Source organism: Leuciscus leuciscus, assembly GCF_965113295.1.
Source record: "Leuciscus leuciscus genome assembly, chromosome: 8".
Lineage (NCBI taxonomy): Eukaryota > Metazoa > Chordata > Actinopteri > Cypriniformes > Leuciscidae > Leuciscus > Leuciscus leuciscus.
Window position 1 is genome coordinate 36,090,687 of NC_138732.1, and position 18,977 is coordinate 36,109,663.

General features: G+C 37.4%; 2 protein-coding genes across 3 annotated transcripts; one reads left to right on the forward strand and one right to left on the reverse strand.

Annotated features, from left to right (window-relative positions):
* Nucleotides 1–3,881: 3,881 nt before the first annotated feature.
* On the reverse strand, nucleotides 3,882–10,003 carry tmem129 (transmembrane protein 129, E3 ubiquitin protein ligase). The gene is made up of 4 exons (XM_082178400.1): nucleotides 9,607–10,003; nucleotides 7,171–7,645; nucleotides 6,297–6,456; nucleotides 3,882–5,034 (listed from the first exon to the last, which is right to left on the reverse strand). The coding sequence occupies exons 1-4, from the start codon at nucleotides 9,809–9,811 to the stop codon at nucleotides 4,786–4,788; spliced, it is 1,089 nt and encodes a 362-aa protein (XP_082034526.1). The 5' UTR covers nucleotides 9,812–10,003; the 3' UTR covers nucleotides 3,882–4,785.
* Nucleotides 10,004–10,540: 537 nt separating this feature from the next.
* On the forward strand, nucleotides 10,541–14,329 carry LOC309505044 (uncharacterized protein). 2 transcript variants are annotated; one of them, XM_082178411.1, is made up of 3 exons: nucleotides 10,541–11,320; nucleotides 11,920–12,117; nucleotides 12,922–14,329. In XM_082178411.1, the coding sequence occupies exons 1-3, from the start codon at nucleotides 10,891–10,893 to the stop codon at nucleotides 13,293–13,295; spliced, it is 1,002 nt and encodes a 333-aa protein (XP_082034537.1). In that variant the 5' UTR covers nucleotides 10,541–10,890; the 3' UTR covers nucleotides 13,296–14,329. The 2 variants fall into 2 exon arrangements, with proteins under 2 accessions (XP_082034537.1, XP_082034538.1); XM_082178412.1 differs by having other exon boundaries at nucleotides 10,541–11,311.
* The last annotated feature ends 4,648 nt before the right edge of the window (nucleotides 14,330–18,977 follow it).

Below are 18,977 nucleotides of genomic sequence, written 5' to 3' on the forward strand. Positions count from 1 at the left end.
GTTCAACTGGTTCTTATAAATGTCTATTCATATGATGGTTTGTGTGTGTCATTTGAAAACAAAATACCATTTTGAGAAGAAATAACATTGTTTGAATGTAAAGTTTCATTTTGCAGGAGAATTGAGGGGTTTTGCCCATTGTGTGTGTTTTTTTGGATTTGTGTGTAGAGTTCTGAGAATATGAGGCATGCTTTCAGAAAATGTGTGTAAACAATCGAGAAAAACTGTAAACAAGTTCAGGAAAACACTGTTTACAAATCTCATGCACACTTTTTTCAAGTGTTTTGAAATGTGTTTTAGTGAGTGAGAAACACAACTACAACAGTTGTCATCGTTTACACACAACAACTCAAAATTGTTCACACTTATTTCTAATGAGACCAAACCAGCTGTACATAATACAAGTCAGTTCAGAGTGCCAACATTGACTCAAAATGTTGCACTGAATGTTGATACCAACAATGGATGGAAACAATATAAGAGGGAGAGAAGGAAGAGTAAGACTAAGATGAGGAAGAGCAGGTGTGGAGAATGTTGTCAAGGATCTGCTTTAGGGTTTTCCCCTTTGCCTGAGATGACAGTGTCTGAGATGTGGAGAAACTCCTCCGGCCGGACACACATGAAGACATGACGCTGAAGCAGAATCAATCTCTCTCACCGACCGCGATTCTGCAGTTGCACAACTCTTCTGAGTGTACTTTACTGTAACATGCTTTTCATTTCGAGTTTTTTACTGTAAGCTTTTTGGCTTTTGCAGTTGGGTCACTGTATTTTCACAGTATGCTGAATATACAGACATACAATACTATACAATATCCAGTTCAATACTATCCCTTCAGTGCATGCAGTATACAATTTATTCACTTTACTCCTGTAAGTTGTGATTACTATACTTTTTTACGTAATTGCAAAAGGTTTTCTTTGTTACAATATACGTTTTTTCTGTAACTGCATGCTTTGGATGCTGTGTTTGATGCAGTGTCTAACGAATGATCTGTAGTGTTTATGATATTGACTCGTGTGATATGATCTGAAAGCATTGTTTGATTTTGCCAGAAGAGTCAGAGGTTCTCTGAATGTGGTTTGAAAATGTGGTTTTGTATTTAAGGTTTTGAGAAAGTAACTGATGGTTTCAGGAAATGTGTTTTAGCAATTCAGAAAAACTGTAGTAAGGTGAATATATTGTATGCACTGCAAATATAGTACTGTACTGAATATTGAATTGTAGGCCTATTGAATGTCTGTATATTCAGCACATCAGTCCAACTGCAAAAGCCAAAAAGGTCAAATAAAACTCTAAATGAAAAGCATGTTACAGTACACTCAAATACTGTAAACTGCACCTACAAAATCAAGGTCAATGAGATGTTTTTCTGAATTGCTAAAACACTGAACCCCATTCTCTGAACCAAATTCTCAATAGCCTAAACCATTTTTTTGTTTTTAAATGAATCACTTTCAGTAAAATATTAAAGAAGATTCTGCTTCAGCATCATGTCTTCCTGCTGGCTCTGGTCGGAGGACTTTGTCTACATCACAGGCAATGTTGTCTCTTGCCAGAGGAAGGGGAAAACCTTCTAGTCTCACACATCCCAGACAGCAACATAGTGTCTGCCCAGATCCGGCCCACATCTGGGCCGTGTGTCCACGTGTTCCCGGATCTGGGCCGACACAATGTTGCTGTCTGGGATCCAGCACTTTGGCAACACTGTCCACATCTTGCTCCTTCTCTTACACATACTCTTCCTCCTCTCGCTCTCAGATTGATTCCATCTATTGTTCATATCATGCACCTGAGCTCTCTGAACTGGCTCATATTTCATACAGTTGGTTTGATCACATAGTAAGAAATAAGTGTGAACCATTTTGAATTGTGTGTAAACAATGACAACTGTGCTGTAGTTGTGTTTAACTTTTGCCTTTTGTGTTTTGCGACACAAATGAGATTTGCAAGTGGTGTCTAACTACCTGAACTTGTGTAAGGTTTTGCAGAAAGAGGGATTTATTTGATAAATTGGTTTAGGCTATTGAGAATTTGGTTCAGAGAATGGGGTTCAGTGTCTTAGAGTTTAAATGGAGTGATTGAGACCTGAACAAGATTTACAGTTTTTGTCAGTAACCCAGTCACTTCATCCTTTAGGTTACAGTGATCTAGAAGTTCTCAGTGTGTTTTCTGCATGGATAACATTAGAAATCCCCTGTAAAATGAGCAGCTCAAAAAGCAAATCAGCTTCAGAATCTTGTGCACACACATGGACATGATTCAAAAAAGTTAAACAGTCCTGAAAAAAAGTCACGCTTACACGCTTCGCGATCAAAAATCAGTGCATTGGAAATGAATGGGGAAGGAATTTTTAGGACTGTGCCCACAAAAAAGCTTCCTCAAATCTGGAACACAGTTTTAGATTTTTGGCTTTGATTTTCTTGCAGTTGTAGAGTGAAACGTGTTTTGGAAAATAACTTTTTTTATATAAAATTTTTAAATTGTATTGGTGTATGCGAAATTATTTGTATTCAAATTTAATCAATTTATTATTTTGCTTGATGTCTTTTATGTATTTCTTTCATTAATTATTCATCTTATGAACCTAATTAATCTCTTCTTTATGAATTCTAGTCATTGATAGCTATGCATTTCTTTTAACATCATTAATTGTTACATTCATTATGTTGCATTCTTCTTCTTCTACATGTTATTGATTTCTTTAATCATTTATATATTTTCTACTGTACTGATTATTTCCAAATGTATGATCTTTGTTGTCTCCTCTCTGCTGTGGGTGTATTTCCATCAGAACTGATTCCATGATGTACCTTTGTATCAATATATGCGTATTTCCATCTCTGCAGACACTGTTTCCATCTATTGTTCATATCATGCACCTGTGTCAGCTGAGCTCTCTGAACTGGCTCATATTTCATACAGTTGGATTGATCACATCATAATAAATAAGTGTGAACAATTTTGAATTGTGTGTAAATGATGACAACTGTGTTGTAGTTGTGTGTTACAGTTTTTCTCGATTGCTTAAACACATTTCTTGAAACTATGCCTTGTATTCTCAAAGCAGTAAACACAAATCTATCACGTCTCACCCAGTTCCCCAAACATCCGATTTTCAGGTCAAAGTGAAGCTCTATATATAGCTCACTAAGTCTAGTGCAACAGCTACAGTACATGTACAGTATGTGTTGTGACAGCACAGTTTACTGCATTCAGAAGTTACAGTAGAGAGCAGTCTGAACAACATCTACTGTACCTGTTTTTCTCCTGGAAGGATCTTATGATCGAGGCGACGGTGAAGCGACTCAAGTTTGGCTCAGCCTCGTTGCCCAGCCTCCCTCATAGTCATACCATGGACAACTAGAGTGGCACTGCTTGTCTCTTTGGTCTTGCCCTTCACCTTCCTCCACTCCCCTTAAACTTAATATTACAATTTTAATATTTACATGATTCATTTGCCTTTATAAGTTAATTTTTTCTACTTAATAAATGTGTTATTCCTTATTCAAATTTGATCTCTGATATAATCATTGCTTGTCTGCCTGGATCTCATTGCATCAAGTATTTTTATGCTTTTTTAAAATAATAAACGTTAAAAAGAGAACAAACTCAACTCTGCGCTCCAAAGCATTCAAGATTTATGACAGTTTGATATAAATTTAATTTTCAAGTTTATGCTCAAAAAGTGAATAAATGGATCATAATAACTACTGCGTAAATATAATTTAGTATCATAAAATCCCCATAAAATACAAAATCTTAAAAAAAAACATTATCAAACTAAAATATAGTACATTCATTTGATTTTAATAAAAATCTGTCATTTTTGTCCGCCACACTAAGAGCACCAGAGGATTAACAGAGTAGAGAAAACATGTCCAAAACATTAGACTTTATTACAAGAATGAAGCAACATGAAGTTTCTCAATTTATCAAAGTTTGAAATAAGGCAAGGTGCACGTGATAAAATTGTGAATATTTTGTATGCTACATCAATTCTATACATTTTTATTTCTGCTATAAAAATGTGAATCTCACAAAAAAAAAACGTCTAGCTATTTATAATTATAATTAAACGTTAAGTTCTTTACATTTTCTTTTTTAACAAACTGGAAATTATACAGCTATAACGTGACTCCATTGACTCATAAACACACAGTGGTACAACCTTCTTACTGATGCTTTCAAGAGCAGAATATCACAACACATTTCTGCAATTTTAACAAAATCCCATTTATGGCTATGTCTAGAAAACATTATCTTGGTAACATTACAGTAAGGCTTGAAGTGGCCTGACACCCGTTCACACTGACCCCAGGTCAGCAGACCATCTGTACTGTTGAGTCCTGCCACTGTGACAATTTCTTCAAGACCTTAGGCACATTCCCTCCAAAGAAATAAATATACTGTAAAATCATTGCAACAAATATTGCAATGATGGTATATACATACATACAATTTATTTTGTTGCCCATACAGTAAATAAAGAAGAAGAGATTTTTGCAATACCGCAATGAGAAATGGAGGGTGAATCTATATATATATATATATATATATATATATATATATATATATACACATACACACACACATATACACTGCATATATATATGTGTTTTTTTTTTTTAAGTAAAATCAAATATATTGTTTCTTCTGGCTCTTACTGGACATGTGATTCAGTGTCATTAGATATGTTTGTAGCTTGGGAGGCACAAAGGTTTTGAAAAAGCACATAGAAGTGCTCAGAAATAGCAGGTTCAGTGTTGTAAAGGCACTGATCCTCAGTTAATGGGACACACATCGAGGATGCAGAACTTGGCCCTGCAGGTGGGACAGGGCACTCTGCTGCTCAGCCAGGTCTCGGGCTGCTGCTGGTCCTGTCGACTGGCGAACCACTTGCCCATACATGTGAGGCACCACATGGGGCGGCAGTAGCACTGCTGGCACTCGCCCTCACCGTCTCCCTGGCACAGTCGCACGAGCTTCACGTTGGCATTGACTTGCATACATCCAATACATGGTTCAAGTTCCTAACGGGAAACAGCAAAGTTGACAGCTTTTTAAAAAACACTACGTTTCAGTTGTAAAAATAAACATTCTCCAACCAATTCAAGTGGCGTGGTTCATTCAGACTAGTTCATTTGCCTCTGTCCTGAATGCTTGACATTGAAAGAGTTTAATAGCTGAGTTGCAGAGGTAAACTTCCCATCTATAGACAAACCGACAACATGGACTGTGTTCGAAATCGCCCCCTATACCCTTAAATAGGGCACTATTTGAGGGGACAGCCCTTTGTAGTGGTGTCCGAAACCATAGTGGACGCTATCAAGTCATTCAATTCATAAAATTGGTCAATCAATCCCATAATGCACCACAATCACGAGTGTACAACGAGTGTATGCTCAGCGGCTAGAGAATACCCATAATGCACTGTGAGGGTCACGCCGGATGAATCCCTGCGTCTGACCAGAAGGTGTCGCCTGCAGCTGAATCAATCATCCATTAATTTTCCAAACTGCTGGTCTAATGTGGGTACAACATAATATCATACAGCTATAAATACCTGATTATTGAACAGTTTAATTAAGGTTTAATTAAGGCTAGTTTCCATGGCAGAGTTCAAGATAAATCTTTTCATCACTACTGGATCTGCCAGTTCGCTACTTTTCAATTTATTACTATGAAACTATGCAAAAGCAGCAGCTCTTTTCTCTTTTCATTCACTACTTCAAGTGAACTATATTAGTGAGTTAAGTAGTGAATGAGGGGGCGATTTCAAACACAGCCATGGATTCCCATAAAGCATTGCGCATGATGCAATTAAGTCGGTCTCCATTCAGATATGACATCGTTTTATGCAGAATAGATTACACAATAACAGGTCCAAATAGTCAATGCATTAGCTATCAAACAATGAACATTAATGTTCATTTATAAATACACTACTGTTGTTATTTGATTCAATGTTAATTGATAGTTTTAAGTTGAAATGTAAAACAGCGTGTATGTGGAATATTACCCTAGATTAATAACTGCTGTAGTCTGTGATGCCTCCTTATTCAACAAATCATAATTAAATGTAATTGTTAATTTCATCGTATGAATTAGTACAGTCTTGAATCTTTGTCATTTTCTATTTTGCCTTATTCTTTTTCTATTTATATGTGCTTCTTCTTGGAGCCGGTTGCTTTCGCTCAAGTCTTCAAACTCTATTGAAGAAGTCTGTGAAACCGCTATAAAAGAAGGGGAGAAATCCTGCTGTAAAGTGTGTGCTGATTGTTTCAGTGCTCACCTGGCCACTCGGACACCTGTAGACTTCATTCAGCCTCACATACGACTTAAAGGTCTCCAAAAACAGCTCGCTCATGGTCAGATGGATGACAACATTGGTGGCGTTTCTGATGGGTGCGTGCAGTTTCTCCTGCAGCTCAACATACTCTGTGGATTTCAGCCTGCAAGAGAAAGCACAGTCACCCTTCACATCACTGAGGAAAACATCCATTTCCTAAATATGAAATTACCAGTGTTGGGGAAAGTTACTTTGAAAAGAAATGCATTACAATATTGCGCTACTCCCTTAAAAAGTAACTAACAATACATTACTTTTGCGTTACTTTTTCTCACCTGGGCTGGGCTTGTTTTTTTTGCCAAATGTTTTATACTTTTAAGTTCTATATTTTGGCCAAAATTTAATAAGGCTGAAGGAAATGCAAATTCACGCGTGGGCGCAGCTCAAACAATCCTTTCAGTTTAACCGAATCATCGAAGGTCAGCACAATTGGTGAATAAATGGAGATTAAATGCAGAAAAAAAAAATTTGTTTTGTTTAACATATTTAATTACTGGAGGTTTGGGTAGTATTCTGATTTTGCATTTCACTGATTATTTTGCTTTTGAGGAATTCTGAATCAGTTTTTTTGCCAGTGAAATGAGTAAATGCTCACATTTAGTCTAAAACTACAATAACCATCAATTTACTCTCGATTCCTCTCAGCATGAGGACAGGAGAGCTGTCAGTCAATAAATGGAAAAGTAACTTGCATTACTTATTTGGAAAAGTAACGAATTTAAAAGGAATGCGTTACTTTACTAGTTACTTGAAAAAGTAATCTGATTTACGTAACTCTCGTTACTTGTAATGTGTTACACCCAACACTGGAAATTACCTTATGTCGAAAGGCTTGACTCTGGGATTGATACTGGCGACAGTGATGGTGACGATTTGCACCGGTGTGTTTAACTCTGGAGACAGGCTGTGATGCTTGGAGTCTGTGACGGTCAGGTGACAGTCCTGATGCAGGGCAACATGCAGGGAGTACGTCGTGACCTTTATCACCCAGGTGTCCGTGACGACCACCCTCGCGCTCGTGGAACCGGAAGCAAACTTATCGATGCGGCGAAACTCTGTGTTGATGGACGAGGCGACGGCCCTCCAGCTGGAGCGCGGTAAAGCGTGTGTGTTGAGCGCTCGACATATCGGGTGATTCGCCCATCCACGCCTGGACCAATAGAAAGCCAGTGCACAACTAAAAAGCTGGATGGCCAGTGACAGTCCAAAGTATATTTGCCATCCCTGACTTGCATGATGGATGTACACGAGATTCTGTTCTTGAACTGCAAAACACATTCCTATGTAATATCCTGCAACACAAGAATAACATGGTGTTATCATCACACAGGGAGCAATGAGAAACACTGTCTGTTCATGTGAGGAAAAACAAACGCATTGACCCTATAAAGCCTACTCTTATCATATTTGATTCGCACATTTCTAAGGCCTCTAAATGATTAACTTTAAACATCTTTTGAACACAATCTACTAAACACCTTCGACACGTTGTCTGACTGATAGTTTACACTTTTTAGCAAGTAAGAGCTGCGCCTTTTAATGTAATTGTAAAAACGTCACCCTTCAGGTCGTGGTTCATGTGTCTTTTTCATTTTAAATCTTTACTGATTTTTATTAAGTAAATGTAATCATTATTTTTATATTGTTAGTAATATTTCAGGATGAACGTTTACTGGACTGAAGCAACTTAGTTTCACTTGATTTTTTTAAATAAATAAAAATCTTGTTCAAATGTATCAAATATGATCCATCAGGCTTTTGAGGAACGTTTATTTGTTCATCTATTGTATTCCATTGCATTATATGATTTGAAAAATACAGAGCTTTGATCATAAAACTAAACATTTCAATGATATATTATTGTAAGATATAAAGTGACATCTGATATGTACATGCATTTTATCGAAGTAGCTTTAATGTTATATAGTGATGTTACATACGACAAAAGCTTCAAAGTGTGATCTATCAAGTTCGCAGCGTTCCGTTCCGAAGCGTTTCGTTTTCAGAGAAACATGGGATCAGTGAAAAACGAAGCCTCACTTTCTTTCCAGTCACGTGAATGCTTCACTTTGTGTGTCGAAATGTTTGAACCCAGACTACTCCTTAGGGTTTATGGAAGTTCAAGTCCATTTACTAACATTTTTATATATATAGCCAGCCAGCCTATATTATATTACCATACATTCTGCCATATAAACAGTATAAAACCATAAAATAATTAGTGCATCATTTACTTGCATCAAACAGCTCGGTTGGTATTATTTTAATTAGTGTTATTATACTTTTTGTTACATTTAATTTATACTTTAATATGTGAATTATATTATCAGAAAACAACAATGAACGTTGTCAGGCTTTTATTTGTGCATAAACTATTCAAAATGGTGAATTTCTCTGAATTTACAAATTCTTGGAAACATATAGGATAATGTAATAACACAATCGATAGAAATATATAACGCTGTGCAAGTGTTATACTTGTATTTTAATACAAAAATATTACATATATGAATAAAACAACGGAGGCTGCTATAATGTTTTTTTGACCTGCCACAAGATGGCACTGTTTCTCGAAACAATCAGAGAGGCTTCATTTCTCCACCCTGACTATTGTATAAAAATCTCTCATTGATTTACATTACAGGCTATCAGAATGTAGGCTAATCTTACTTCTCCATATAAATAACAGCATATGCACCAAATTGCATATTTTTGCTCAGTGTGAATAAAGTGAAATGTCTAAATTTTCAAAAACCGATCTTAGGGATAAGAACTGCAATCCCATCCAATCCGCAAATTCTAAGTCCCTTTTGTTTACTCAACATTTCCCACATTCCGTCCCCCAGATAAGCTAATATAATATATTTATATAATATAATAATGCGAATATAAATCTGACTAATTTTGCAGCATTAGGCCTAGTAGACGATAACTGGCTGATGAATCTGAAGCCTCGCACCTTCTATTAATAGCTTACTTCCGCGCTTCGAAATAATCAGGATAGTGTGTAAACTGAGTACAGTATGCTATATTCACATGTATAGGGAGAATACAAAGATGATCTACATATGCACGTGACACGGTCATGTGACAATAATAAGGGCTATTTGGGCGATCTGTGTAGTGTGAAAATAACATAGCAACTGTATGCTGCGTATTTTGGTAGAACATCAACAGCACGAGGACTTCAAAATGTATGCTTGTTAATACAGACAACATTAATCATTTTTAACCATTACAGAAAGTGTCATACCGAGCGGCAGGAAGCAGTGGAAGAGCACCGTGAGTGTTGTTCGTCTGATGTGGTGCTGAATGAAGCTGATGTCTTCACTGCCCAGCCACTCCGAGAACATGTGCTGAACCGTCAAACCAGCCGAGCGAAACTCATTCGGCGTAAAAACAAAACACAAAGCAAATACCATATAAGCAAGAGTAAATGTGGCGTCCGGCCTGTCCATGTTTACACGCGCGTGAAGCCAGATGCAACTTAATATAAATAAAAGGACAACAACTCGCAAAAAGCAACGGATATCCTCGATTTCTTATCCCTATTGTCGAACATAAATAACTATAAATATGAGGTTAGAGAAAATGTCAGTGAACAGTTTATAAACACAGTTAACGCAATCAGCATGTTTGAATCTATTAAAATGACAATAGTGGACGTGGCAATGATGTTTTCAAAATAAAAGTCACAGCCCCACTGAAATATAAAATAAAAGCTATAGGATATATTCCAATATTTATTTGTAAATTCATAATTATATTCATAATCAATAATTAAATATCGATGCACATGAATGCAGGTCTAGTGAAAGTTGAGATCAACACTAGTGTATCATAATGTGAGGGTTTGTTATTGTCATTAATGGAAGACAATGTTTGACTATTCTGATCATTTTCATGCAGCATTTGGACATGCAGCAATGAGGGGGCCATATGGGTCAGAAGTTGTCGATAACCCCGATACTGAACAAGCTAAATGTTTTATACTTGTGTTGATATATCAAAATGCCAAATGTTTGTGAATGAACAAAAAGTACATAATACTGATGAAAGCTAAAAGTAATGTTATGTGTTTTACCAATTAAGAAGCAACATCATTTTTTATAATTCTAAATAATGAGTATACTGACCACGTTTACATGTGCAAGTATTGGGGTCACATTTCTCATATTTTTACGTGTAGGATTATATATTCGTCATGTGAGAGCTATAATCCGATTGCCATCAGAAGGGTTAGCCGACAATTGACTGATAGCCTAACCAACCTATGAGGCTGCAGCCCAAAGCATACAACCAATCAGAGTGGGCCACTCTAGACACTGTTGGGCAAGATGCAGCCTTGTGATTGGCTGTGTTTTTAAATCCGTAGCCTCATGGACACCATTCCGTTCTACATGTTACTAGAATCCGAATCAAACAACTGGCGTTAGTGTGAATTTTGTCTCATCTGAACATCTTGAATACCCTATTACTGTAACGGGATACTCATTTATATCTAAGTAATTGCGGTTTCTAGGAGATCCAGGCAGATATGTCAAGCAACCGAAGAAGCTCACATTTCTGGACCGAGGAAGAGACAGATTTTCTTTTACAAAGTTTAAAAGAGATGCACATAGACCGATACAGGGACGGACGCAAGCACCGCAACAGTCTGATCTTCAGGAAGGTTTGCGCTAGACATAAGGAGGCAGGTTTTAGGCGCTCATGTGATCAAGTCAAACATCGCTGGAAAACCCTCAAATCCATTTACTATAAGGCCAAGAAACAAAACACCAGCAGCGCTAATAATGCATTCAAACATTTTGATACAATGGAAGAAATTTTTGGACATAGACCTTTGGTTGTTGTGACAAACCAAACTGGAGTTGACATCGACTTTAAAGACGGATCCCCTTTGTCGGACAGCAAATGCTTCACTTTTGAGGATGGTGTATGTGATGAAGGTGATGATGGTGATGATGGTGAGTGGCACTGGAACCAGCATACATGTATGTTTCAAAGTCAAAACAAAACGAAAAAGTACCAGGGTAGTATCATGTTTTGGTTTGTTTTACAGCCATACCAGGGCATTTATCATATATATCTTTAGTATATGAAATATTGTACCATGTGATATTACCATCAGATGCCACCATGGTAATACTCAGGTACTGCCACATAGCGTTTTATGATAATGTTAAACAAAAATACAACTCTAGACATTTTGAGAAAGTTTTCTCTGAAAATGTGCCAGTTATTATAGCAATAACTGGCCAGCAGTGAAATGTGCTACATGAATAAACTCATTAAGATTAAGATTTAATGTTGACCAGGTGAGTTTATTCAGTTACATTCAAAGTGGTATAATAAAGAAATAATAAATAAAAGTTCAATTAAAATCGTTTACGATCCTAAGCTCATTTTTAAAACCGACAAATGATGAATACAAGGACTTGAAATAATAATGCAGTGCAATAAAAGTAACAGTACTCAGCTGGAGAAGATGACCCTTTTCAGAAGAAACAGTATGTAGTTGTGAAAGATTTATGAATTTCTGACCTCACGTGTTTGTCTTTTAAAGATAATGGAGTGTATGACATGGAAGGTGGGATTCAGGAAGTCCAGTCAGTGAAAACGGAGAATGAACCCCTCGTCCTCACACAAGTGTCTCAGGAGAGCTCCACCTCTACAGAAAGCTCCACTCCCACACAGCCATTCACTTCCACAGACAGCATGACATCTTCACAGCCGTGCTCTTCCCAGCAGCCTCCAGCTCAAGGTCTGATGCACATCTCATCCTATAGCTGTAAATATAAAAAACAGTGTAAACAGTGCTGGGGTACATTATAGGTGACATGCCTGTTTTAATGATTAGTTTCCTTGAGGTTCATTTATAATGTTTGTGAAAATTGTGTCAGAAAAATCGTGTCAGAACAAAATTTAAATAACCAGGAATCACCTGTTGTAAAAATGCAGCAACCCTGAACCGAAAAGAGTCTGCAAGCCAAAAGTAGTTCAAAACTTGTATCCATTAATATTTAGAGGACACCTTCGTAAATCTTGCTAGTTAGTTTACAACATATTTAGTTTGCTGAAATATCCAGCATTGCTGGTCACCAGTATAAGGTATGTCTTGCACACTGGGACCAGCTTGGGATGCTGGTGTGCAAGACCACAACAAAACCATAACAATAACTGTCCGGCACTAAAATTTGTGATATATGAATAAACTCATTCAGATTTAATGTAGACGAGGTGAGTTTATTCATATAGCACATTTCAGTTACATTCAAAGTGGCATAAAAAAGAAATATTATACCGTTTTATACAGTATATCTCCACTGTTTTACACTTTCAAACTTGTAAAAATCAGCACAGTGATGAAACGGTGTTCCCGCTCATGAATAATGGGGATAATCTTGTTCTCTGTATCATTCAGAAGAAAGGAAAAATGAAATGGCTCAAAACTCCAAAAAAACCCACTTCACCCTAATATTTGGCTCGATATTGTTAACATGAAATGATAATATTTGTCCAAATAACTTAGTCATGCATTCTGTTCTCTCTTTGGTGTTTTGTTCAGGTATGTTCAGACGCAGAAGGACTTGTTGCACTGCATTGCACACTCAGTATCAAGACTTTCTTGAAAGAATGCAGCAGACGCAGAACACGTGGCTGGAGCGTCAGTGGGAACAGAACCACGCGCGAGAGGAACGGCTCATTGCCAGAGTCCTGGCTGAACACACGCGCTCTATGGAGGCTTTAGTCAACCAGCTGTTCGCAGGGTTAAGAAGCCTCCTGCCCCAGTCCCAGTCCCAGTCCCAGTCCCATCCCAACCTGCAGTCGAATCCCCAGACCGATATCCTCAACACACACCAGACAACAGTCATGACTTCTCAGCCTGAAGAAGATTCAAAAGACCTCACGTCAGAGACTCTCAACCAGCCATCAGTGTGATTCAAAGAGGCCCTCAAAACCTGGAATATATTGTTAAAGGGATAGTTCACTTTGAAATTAAATGTTGGTATGTTTTAGCTTACCTCAAGGGCATCCAAGATGTAGGTGTCTTTTTTTCCGCAGTAGTTTCAATTTTGATATTTTTAGGTCAAACCGTTCTTGTCTGTCAGTCATATAATGCAGGTCGATGGTCACTGTCTCAAAGAGCAAGCACAGAGTCCAAATTAAAACAATTCCCCATCGTCCAAATTAAACAATTCCCCATCGTAAGTACACATTGATGGCCTAAGACACGAAACGAGCGGTTTGTGTGAGAAAACGAACAGTATTTATATCGTTGTTACCTCTTGTACACAGCCACGTCCAAATGATCTGAGAGCGCGGGCGGGTATAGATATATACACTAGATATCGCCTTGGCTACGGTTTCGTTCCAATGAACTGCAGTGCTTGCTCTTTGAGGTGGTGACCATCGACCTGCATTATATGACTGACAGACAAGAACGGTTTGACCTAAAAATATCAAAATTGAAACTACCGCGGAAAAAAAGACACCTACATCTTGGATGCCCTTGAGGTAAGCTAAAACATACCAACATTTAATTTCAAAGTGAACTATCCCTTTAATATTGATGCATTCTTTGTTGCATTTTGAGCAACCTTGGGCTTGGGCAACCTTGTAAAAGCATTTTTTAACATTAAGTTCAGAAGCCATGTTGTTTTATTTAGCTTACTGTGGTATTGGTAGACATATTAGCCTATGTTTAAATGACTTGTTGTTATTGTTTTCTCTGTACCAGCTTCTGAATAACGAGTCTGTGTCTAATGTCATCAGGAGTCTTATCTATTCATTTGATCATTTCTGAAGGATCATGTAACACTGTCTGGAGTGGCTCGGCTGCTGAAAATTCAGCTTCACCATCAGTTACATTTTGAAATGTATTAAAATAGAAAACTGTAAATTGTAATAATATTTCACATTATTACTGTTTTTACTGTATTTTGATCAAATAAATGCAGCCTTGGTGAGCAGAAGAGACTTTTCTTCTTCACAACATAAACATGCTAGTGTATGTATGAGTTGCTGCGTCCACAAATCCCCCATTATCAAACGTTTATTATCAATCTAAAATAAATTCACAGATCATTTTTATATACATGTTCTCCCAATGTTGCTCCAATGTTTCCTCCAAGTCAAGTCACCTTTTTTATATAGCGCTTTTTACATTGTATCAAAGCAGCTTCTCAGCGATAACACGAAAACAATACAACAAAGTTTGTTTCTAGAAGAAAATTTCCTCATAGTCCACTTTAAGTAAGGCAGATCAATAATATTGTTGAATATTAAATGTCCCCAACTAAGCAAGCCAAAAGCCAAGGCAACACAATCCTCCACAATCCAGAAGCATGCAGCATGTGAATTGGATAGATGTGCGTGTGTTTGTGAGTCCTGTTATGAAATGTCCATCTGTCCCGGCCCGGGTGTTTCCAACACCTGTGCCCGAGACACTGGGACAGACCCCAGGCTGGTAACTGGTAACTATGTAACACTCATAATGGATAAGTCTGCAGTCTGTAAGTCTGCCTTTTCTTATCAGACCAAAACACAAGTTTAGGAGGATGTAAGTTTCCTGCATATACAGTCTTCTTATTTTCTTCTTATTTTGCTCTTCACTTCTGCTTTTCCTTCTTTACCTCTCCTTTCATTCTGCAAATATCTTACTTCATTTGGCTCCTTCTATACTCTGATCTTCACAATTTCCATCTGTTAGATAATACTTTGGAATTGATTTTAAACTATAGAATAAGATAGATCTGATTTTTGTTTAGAACTTATTTGCCATTACAATGTTAATATTTACCTAATCATTTGTTTGTCCTGTTAATTTTTTTGTTAATAAATTTGTTATTCCTTTTTACAAATTTGATCTCTGACATAATCATTGCTTGTCTGCCTGGATCTCATTGCATCAGTTAATCTTTCTTTCAATCTATTAGTTCCAATCTTTCTTTTTTAAACTTAAAAGGTACTATTAGTTCAAGTGCCATCCATGTCTCAGTTAACTTAACATTTTTATTGCCACGGTTAAATACTAGTTTAAGTTTCTCCACAGAAGTTTCTCTGCTTCAGACAAGGACAACCCCTTAGTTGAGCTGTTGTGCATGCCTTTATCTGCGTTTAAAGAAACTGAACTCTTGTTGAGCTGTTGTGAATGTCTTTATCTCTGTGTGTAACAGATAAATGGACCGCGTTCAGCTGTCCAGTGCGTCTGGATCTTCTGAAGGATGTTTCCATTCTCAGTCCCTGTGAGAGCTGCATTTAGACTGCAGAATCATCAGGAACAGAACAGAGTTTGCAGCAGAACCCAGCGCAGACACATCTTCTCTCCAAGATCTGTTGTAGATAATAATTATTGTGTGCTGAAATGCTGGAGAAACTCAAGAGGACAACAGTCCAAGCTATTTCCCTGCTTCCTGTTATGCTGGAGCGGGACATGTGGAGTGTGACGTCTGCACTGGAAGAAAACACTACTGTCGAGCTCACTCAGATTCTCAGACCAGCTCCATAAGTGGGAACCCAGACAGCAACTTTGTGTTGTACCAGATGTGGGCCGGATCTGTTGATGTCTGGGGAATAAATGCTGAACACCAGTGTCTAACACAATTTCGAAGGATTGTGGCTCATGGTAAAAGTCTGTGGTCTTTCACAAATACCTGATATTAGTGTGTGACGATGTCATAACTTACCCCTAATTGCTATGTATGTGTTTGTTTGCTTTATATTATTTGTATAAATGTTTGTTTATGTTTCTCATTGTTTGTTTAAATATGATTTTGGTCACTTTTCTAGTCTAAGGTGCACATTAGAAGGATGAAAAGAAGACACCAAGAGTGTTATTTATTTTCTTTATTTAGAATGTATATCAACAATATCAGTATTATATCCACATTCTCAAAACGTATCTTTTGTCTCTGGGTTCATGGCTGCATCAGTGGGGTTTAAGAGGAAGTGCGGCCTTCCTGTTCCTCATTTTATGCCATCCCAAGGAATTCTGGGTAGTGGGCATAGTGTATTTCCCAGTGTGAGCAGGCATTGTTTCATTGTGTTTATTTTGATAGTATGTAGAAATTGTATTTGTATTTTCTTCATTGTAATATTGATGTTAATGTATTTTGAATTTTATTTTCATTTATGTTGATTAATGTATTCATGTGTGTGTGTGTATATCTATAATTTATATTACCATATTATCATGAAATGGTTGAGTATAAGAGGATTTATTTTGTCTGTTCGAGTCAGTCCTGTTGAGGGATTGCTGTGAGGAGGGTCACCTTTAGTGTCTCTGTTTTATATTTTTGATTGTTTTTTTTGTTGTTTTTTTGTATGCAAGTTTTGATGTCAATAAAACTCTGAATTGACTGCAAGCAGTGTCTCCTGCCTTTGCTCTGGTCATGTCCCCACATAGTGTCTTCATTCTTCCCTAATAAAAAGTGTTCGGAGTTACCTTTTATGATAGATACTGTACACGACTCCCAACTGCCCACTGACAGACATTCATGCAAAGACCAGCTTGGGGATCAGGGGCCGTGTTCACAAATCATCTTATGGCTAAAAGTAGCTTTTTTTTGCACTTAAACCAGCTCCTACATCTGTGAAAAGTTAGGGGTAGTCAAGAGGACTCAGTCACTAAGATCAAATCAAAAACAATCCTAAAATGGCTGTTGCTGGTAATCTGCCTCAGCAATCCACCCAAAGACACTGTACACCATTGAGGCAATGTGCCTTGGGTGCATAAATGCAATAAATATTTTGATTTATACATTTTAATCTGCGATGACATAACATAAAGGTAACATATGTACAGGCAAAAATATGCATTGAATGATTGAGACTAAAATATTGCGGTAAAGTTGAAAATAAAGTCCTATTTCCGGCTCGTGGACCTTTCCCAATCCTGTCCCCCCATTTCTTTCTTCCACTTCGCTTCCTACTGCTTACTGTCCTTTCATAATAAAAAGACACCCAGACAGCAACATAGTGTCGGCCCACATCTGGAACACGTGGATTCCACACTGCTCAGATGTGGGCTGGATCTGGGCTGACACTATGTTGCTGTCTGGATAAAAACGGCAAAAATAAATCTTTGAAAATAACTAATAAAAAAGAAACTAATGTCCGATTACCTGTGGCAGTTGTTTTCACGAGTTCAAACTAACAAATGATCTCATAGAGTAAAAGAGTAAAGAGTATTTGGTGTGCTGTCTGGGTGGATTGAGCGCTCTGAGCTCAGAATTTAGTCCAAAGCCATTGTACTCCGCCGTATCCCGGCTGGGAATAGGAACCAGAGGACAGTGAGGAGTTGCAGAGGGATGCAGAAAACTGTCGAGGTAACTGTAGGTGAGTTGGTGAGTTGGCTGTATGTATGCCTTCTGTATGCATTTGAACGTCCTCCTCCTGAACTTTATCACTTGAATTCTGCAATCTCTCGAGATGTAAGAGGCTGACAATTAGCTGAACGTATACTTGTTTAATAAGTGACACTTAGCCTACATTTTAAAATCTTTATTTGAATATGCCAACATGATACTTCGCTTAACAATAATTCTATGATTAAATCACTGACAGAGACCCCTCCCCCATCAGGCTGTGTTTACTGTGGTCATAGTTAGTAAGCATGTTGACATCATCCATAAACAACGCTTTATTTCTGTACCTTAGTAAAAGTTGGTGAATAGGCATTGTGAATAGGTTTTTAAGAGGAAACTCCTTAGCCCAGAACTTGTACTGCTCTTTAGGATATGCATTACCTTAGTGGTAAGATCAAATGTTTTTGTAAATATGGCCCCAGGTATGGTAAAGCTGTGCTGTAATAAGAGAAGCGCTAAAGGATCTAGTGTAGTGTTTGACACAAATGATGTGTCATTTTTGAGCATAAGCATGGCTCTGACCGTCCCAGGATTGGGTAAGGGCCAGTCTGAATGAACGGTGACGGGAGGTCAAGTAAGATATATATATATATTTTTGAAAAGTTCTATGTAACACTTTTCTTTTCTCACAGTAGCCACGAATAAGAAATGTAACATAGTGGCAGTGCACCTGTGTATCAGAACCGCCATTAAAAACACAATTCGTGTGATCTGTGAGTTCACCTGCCTATCCAGTCTGGATAAATATAGGTAAATGTATTTGACTTGCTATCCTCGAAGGATGAGCGACAAATGGAATAAGTGAAAAATATCTTTCTGCTTTGGCAGTGAATGAACAGTAAAGAAAACAGAGGTACTGGCAAAAGCTCACTAAAAAAGATTGAGATTACTGCACACTCACACTGTAAATCAGTGTTTCACTGGTGTGTTGTGACGCAAAAATCTGTTCTGATAGGGTTAGACTGAATGGTGGGAAAAAACTATCGTAACTAAAATAAAATTATTAACCATGTTTTATTGTTACAATAGCTTTATGGTCTTATCAATTTTTAAAAGAAAATGCTCCATGTTTTTTGTTTGTTTGTTTTTCAAAGGCTGTGTGTCCAGTTATAATTATTTTAGTTCGTTACACATTTGAGTAGCTTGAAACAAGTCTTGTTTTGTGAGACTAGTCATAATTTCCACAGCAATATTTAATAACCTTTTTAGGTTGTGTTTCTGCTCAAAATTCAGCTCAATATAATCCCATCCCTTT

What these genes read in the sequence shown, in the direction of transcription:
- tmem129 (XM_082178400.1), bottom strand. Translation starts at nt 9,811, where the DNA reads ATGGACAGGCCGGACGCCACATTTACTCTTGCTTATATGGTATTTGCT. An exon ending in GTCAAGCCTTTCGACATAAG is followed by an intron (nt 6,457 to 7,170) that starts GTAATTTCCAGT and finishes TTTCTCTTGCAG; the next exon opens with GCTGAAATCCACAGAGTATG. An exon ending in ACAGGTGTCCGAGTGGCCAG is followed by an intron (nt 5,035 to 6,296) that starts GTGAGCACTGAA and finishes GTTTCCCGTTAG; the next exon opens with GAACTTGAACCATGTATTGG.
- LOC309505044 (XM_082178411.1), top strand. Translation starts at nt 10,891, where the DNA reads ATGTCAAGCAACCGAAGAAGCTCACATTTCTGGACCGAGGAAGAGACA. An exon ending in AGGTGATGATGGTGATGATG is followed by an intron (nt 11,321 to 11,919) that starts GTGAGTGGCACT and finishes TGTCTTTTAAAG; the next exon opens with ATAATGGAGTGTATGACATG. An exon ending in CCAGCAGCCTCCAGCTCAAG is followed by an intron (nt 12,118 to 12,921) that starts GTCTGATGCACA and finishes TGTTTTGTTCAG; the next exon opens with GTATGTTCAGACGCAGAAGG.